This window comes from Diospyros lotus, chromosome 11 (genome assembly GCF_014633365.1).
Source record: "Diospyros lotus cultivar Yz01 chromosome 11, ASM1463336v1, whole genome shotgun sequence".
NCBI classification, from domain to species: Eukaryota; Viridiplantae; Streptophyta; class Magnoliopsida; order Ericales; family Ebenaceae; genus Diospyros; species Diospyros lotus.
Window position 1 is genome coordinate 2,812,864 of NC_068348.1, and position 5,188 is coordinate 2,818,051.

The 5,188-nt window shown below is 38.8% G+C and overlaps 1 protein-coding gene across 2 annotated transcripts; it reads left to right on the plus strand.

The window, feature by feature from the left end:
* Positions 1-453: 453 nt before the first annotated feature.
* LOC127812471 (uncharacterized) lies at positions 454-4,571 on the plus strand. Of its 2 annotated transcripts, none has more exons than XM_052352866.1 (3): positions 454-645; positions 1,217-3,964; positions 4,064-4,571. In XM_052352866.1, exons 2-3 carry the CDS (start codon positions 1,294-1,296, stop codon positions 4,195-4,197), a joined length of 2,805 nt encoding a protein of 934 aa, XP_052208826.1. In that variant the 5' UTR covers positions 454-645; positions 1,217-1,293; the 3' UTR covers positions 4,198-4,571. The 2 variants fall into 2 exon arrangements, with proteins under 2 accessions (XP_052208826.1, XP_052208827.1); XM_052352867.1 differs by lacking the exon at positions 454-645 and having other exon boundaries at positions 1,215-1,347; positions 1,433-3,964.
* The last annotated feature ends 617 nt before the right edge of the window (positions 4,572-5,188 follow it).

Below are 5,188 nucleotides of genomic sequence, written 5' to 3' on the forward strand. Positions count from 1 at the left end.
ACAACTAGTGGTCACGAACAGCCACTATTACACTCGATGAACACGATTCAAGTTTGAATTTTGTTGTTGGATTCAAAGTCGAATCTAAAGGTTAGAAATCAATCCTAAAACTTTAAATTGAAGTAAATTGTTATTAAGAAGAAGAAAAAAAAAATCGCCAACACCATCATAAATTCTTTATCTATCCGACACTGGCTCGTTGACGTAACAAAGATAAGGATACGAAAGAGAAAATGTATATTAGTATTTAAGAAAAAATAGCAATGATAAGTTAAGACAAGGGAAAAATATACAACATGACATTGAAGGTTGGGATAGTTATTATATTTTCTCAAATGTCAAAAAATCAATTTTTTTTTAAATAAAATTACTGCTTATATTGTGTTAATTTATTTTCGTAAACTCTAATAAAGTAGGAGGAGGTGGCGGTAGCCGTAAAATAGAACAGTTCGGGAAGAATTTGACTTCCAAAATAGAACGATGGACGAAAGTCGCGGGACTGCTCGTTTGGGGGCGAAGAAGGCGGAGGATTTCAACGTTCGAATCTCCGAATTCCGGCAACAAGCCGTACAACAAAAGTTCAGGGCTGCTCAAATTACCGCCTGCCGACGATTCCACTATTATTCTTGTCAAAACCCAGAGCAGGTATTTCTTCTTTTCCACCCGTTTTCCTTATTTTCATCGGTTTCGCCACTCTCTGGATTCATCGCCATTTGAATGCATTTTCTATTTATCCTTATCTGAATCTCTCTTTTTTGTGCCCTTATTTTTCTGGGTTCTCCTTTGATTTTGTTCTGTCTTGCCCTTTGTAAAAGTTTTATTCTATTGTGATAATTTCATGTTGCTTTCATTTTTTGTTTTGGTTTCTGGGTGATAGATCCATAGTTATATATATATATACATACATATAGACAAGTATAAAAGATGTTTATTTTGTACATGGGTTGTCGTTTTTCTCTTAGTTTTTCTGATGGATACCTAATTTAATGCAAAACTGTATCTGTTCAGTCTTTCATGCTGTTTTTTGTTTCAATTTGTTTGTCAATTGTGTAGCTACAACACTTGGAACCAACGTTAATTAGGTTTTGCGACTCATCTCCTCCTTGCCTTCATCTTCATGTTATCTGACTGGAACTGCCCAAACTGTTGTTTCTTCACTTGGTTTTTCTTGTTGTTTGTTGTGGTAACTCATTGGATTTATGTATAAAATCCTCAGGCCGTTGCTTGTTCCTGTTCTGCTGCATTCGGGGCTGCAATCTCCAACCTGGCTGAGGTTGGTCTTCCAGAATTAGGATGGATCAATTCAGGCAGGTTGGAGAGGTTCTGGGAAGTATGAAGGCTCTTATGGTATTGAAAACTGACATTACAATCAATCGAAAGCAGTGCTCTTTGTTGCTCGATATCTTCAATTTGGCCTTTGAAACTGTTTCAGATGAGATCAGACAGAACCTTAGGCTAGAAGAGAAGAACACAAAGTGGAGAGCTCTTGAGAACCCTCTTAAGGAGCTCCATAGGATCTTCAAAGAAGGTGAACTGTACATTCGTCATTGCTTGGAAATTAGAGACTGGTGGGGCAAAGCGCTGAGTCTCCATCAGAACAAGGAGTGTGTCGAGTTTCACATTCACAACTTGCTCTCCTGCTTTAGTATCGTAGTTGAGGCCATTGAGACTGCTGGAGAAATCTCGGGATCAAACAATGATGATATGCAGAAAAGGAGACAGTTGCTCATGAAAAAGTATGATGGAGAGTGGAATGACCCAAAAATTTTCCAGTGGAAGTATGGAAAACAGTACTTGATTCCTCGAGAGATATGTGACAGGTTGAGCAATGCTTGGAGAGAAGATAGATGGCTGCTTCTTGAAGCAATAAGGGAGAAAAGAAGCTCTGCTTTGACCAAGCATGAGCAAAGAATTGCAGATCACCTGCTTAAGAAGCTAAATGAATCGGAGACAACTAAGGGAAAGCTTTTACCAGCTTGGACCTTATTGGGGGTTAAGGACTACCATGTGAAGCGACGGCTTGGACCAGGGGGGGGCCACTATAAGGAGATCCATTGGTTTGGGGAAGGTTTTGCTTTGAGGAACTTCTTTGGGGAGATAGATGAAAAACAGCAGAAGGAGATTTCTTTAGCCCTTTCTGTTTCCCATCCCTGCATTGCGCAATACCTCTGTGCTTTTTATGATGAAAAAAGGAAAGAGGGCTTTCTTCTTATGGAGCTTATGAACAATTTTCTTGGAACTTACATCAAAGAGAATTCTGGCCAGAGAAAACGGAATCCATTCTCTCTCCCAGTTGCAGTCGATATCATGCTTCAGATTGCAAGAGGTATGGAATACCTACACTCTCAAAAGATCTATCACGGAGACTTGAACCCATCTAATATCCTCCTAAAAGCAAGGAATTCCTCTGCAGAAGGTTATTTTTGTGCAAAAGTCGCAGGTTTTGGCTTAACCTCCATTAAGACTCATGCTTCTCGATCTCATGCAAACCAAAATGTAGATGACCCTGTAATATGGTATGCCCCTGAAGTTCTGGCAGAGCAGGAACAGCACGGTGGTAGTTGCAGTTCAAAATACACAGAGAAAGCTGATGTCTACAGCTTTGGGATGCTTTGCTTTGAGATTCTCACTGGCAAGACTCCATTTGAGGAAGCACACCTTCAAGAAGACACAGTGGCCCGTAACATAAGAGCAGGGGAAAGGCCACTCTTCCCGTACGCTTCCCCAAAGTCCCTAGTGAACTTTACTAGAAAATGCTGGCAAGCTGAACCAACTCAGCGCCCAAGTTTCCCAGCAATATGTCGTATTCTAAGGTACATCAAGAAATACCTTGTCATAAACCCTAATCTTGGTCAGCCAGAATCACCACCACCACTCGTGGATTACTGTGAAATCGAAACGGGGTACTCAAAGTTGTACCCTGGAGACGGTAGTCACAATTTGGCTCCAGTCTCACAAGTTCCTTTCCAAATGTTTGCTTATAGACTTGTTGAGAAAGAGAAGACTTCTGGGAACTACGAGAAACTTTGGGATTTAGCTGGTGAAGTACCTTCACTTTGGGGGCCTGCTTCAGGCTGGGATGATGATAATGGCGACCTTTTCTCTCCCAGAGCAATGGATCAAAGGTCTGTTTATTCTGATGTTCAAGACAGGAGGATTGGAGCAGATCGAAGATCCGTTCATTCTGAGGCTCTGTGGATGAAAGGTTCGACAAGAACAGCAGCCGATGGGGAGTTATTTCGTCCTGAGTTTCTGAGGAAGAAAACAGATCTCAGAGCAGTTGGTTCTATGACTCCTGGTAGGAAATTTTTGCCTTCACCAGCAGCCAGTTGCATGCTTCCTTCTGGGGGTGGATTCAAAATTCAAAGGTCAGTTAGTTGTTTGACTCCCGGGGGATTGATACTGGCAGCAGATCAAAGGTCAACCGGTTCTGAGAGTTCGGATGAGAAAAGTTTCTCAGATTATGAGAGTTCAGATGGTTCTGAAACTCTAGCGAAAACATTGTCATCAGCAACAGCACCAGCAGTTGGTCAGGTCTCACCTCATTTATGGACTGCAGTAACAACAGAGAAGAAAATTCCATCCTCAACAGCTGCCAATGGGAATTCATTTGGTTCCAGGATTAGAAACAGACCACCACCTTTGCTAACAGCTGCAGTTGATAGACTTGGTTCTGAGGTATCAAGGAATAAAATTTTGTCAAGAACCGTGAGCAGTTCAATTCCCAGCAGTCCAGCAAACCCTGCTTTGCCATCAAGAACAATCAGCTGTTCAATTCCCAACAGTCCAGCAGCAGCAAGGGTAGTTTTGCCATCAATAGCATCTGAATCGAACTCAGATGGTTCCAACAGTCCAGAGACTCAACAGTCCCCTGGAAAAGCCAAGTCTGTTTACCCTGTCATACCGAACACAAAAGTGTCCCCAAAAAGGGAGGCATTAGCTGCACAAACCAAGAAGAGTCCAGGTACTCAACTCTTATCGCACATATGTTCTTCGACTGTTTTCCTTTTGTAAATAACGCAAAATCACGAACTCAAGGATATATGTGAATTTCATCATGTAGTGTTACAGAGAGCACAGTCAACAAGATCGTCAGCATTACGGGTTCCAAAAGTACAGCCGCCACAGAGATCTTCGCCGAATCTGGTTGCCCGCTGTTCGAGATCAATCAGAGAAAGGCGGCAACCATGGTTGTGATTCCTTGTAGATATTCAGTCGGCAGCAGGCCTAATTTGAAGATGGCTTAGTTTATCTTCACATATTATGTACCAGAACCAACTGGACCTGACACAAAACATCTCAACTCAACACAATATGGGTTCTGAAAGATATGAATGTAACAGTTTTGGTTTTGTTTGCTGCTAAGCAACCGAGACAGGTGGGTGGGGCAAAAGTCTTCTCTCCTGTACTTAGCATTGAGTTTCAGCAGTGAAATAGTGGTTCGTTTTTCAGTTTATGCAGACACTCCTAGCAAAACATTTACATGAACAGGGAACTTGATTCCATTAGGTTGAAACCACTTGCCTATATGATATCATTTGCAATTGACAAAATGACAAGGTTGCGATGGTTGAGTGAGAATCGTTTTTTCAACGTTACTTTACTTTTACTCTTCAAAAAGACCGTCTTTACGAAAATTATCATCCTATCAACTTTAACAGGGAAGTTGATCTTAACAGGAAACTTGATCTTGTTAAATTTATACAACAGAAAAATACGTGAATTAAGATTATTTATCAAAAAATATTTAGCAACAAATTAAAATTTAAGTTGCACGAAAATGTATGCAAGAAATGTTTTCGATTCGAAATGAAAATAGAGAAATTATATTTTTTAAAAAAATAAATAAATAACAAAAAGGCAAGTAAAGTGTAAATTAAAAAAATAGAATTTTTTTTATAAATATATTATTTTATAATTAAATAATATATATATTAGATATATATTTTATAAATATATTATTTAACATATATACATACATATATCATATTATTTTTTTTCAATAATCTATACATACATATACATATATCAAATATTATATTATACTAGTGATGAACCCGTCTGATACACAGGAGAGTTTAATTTAAAATTAAAAAAATAAACTTGTTATTTTAAATAATTTTAACAGAATTGATAATTATAATTTTTTTTAATCTTTAATTATTTATTAAAATTTAAGTTTAATTAA

Excerpts from the sequence above, each read along its gene's own strand:
- LOC127812471 (XM_052352866.1), top strand. The coding sequence starts at position 1,294 with ATGGATCAATTCAGGCAGGTTGGAGAGGTTCTGGGAAGTATGAAGGCT. Across the intron at positions 3,965-4,063 it reads ACAAACCAAGAAGAGTCCAG|TGTTACAGAGAGCACAGTCA; the intron begins GTACTCAACTCT and ends TTCATCATGTAG.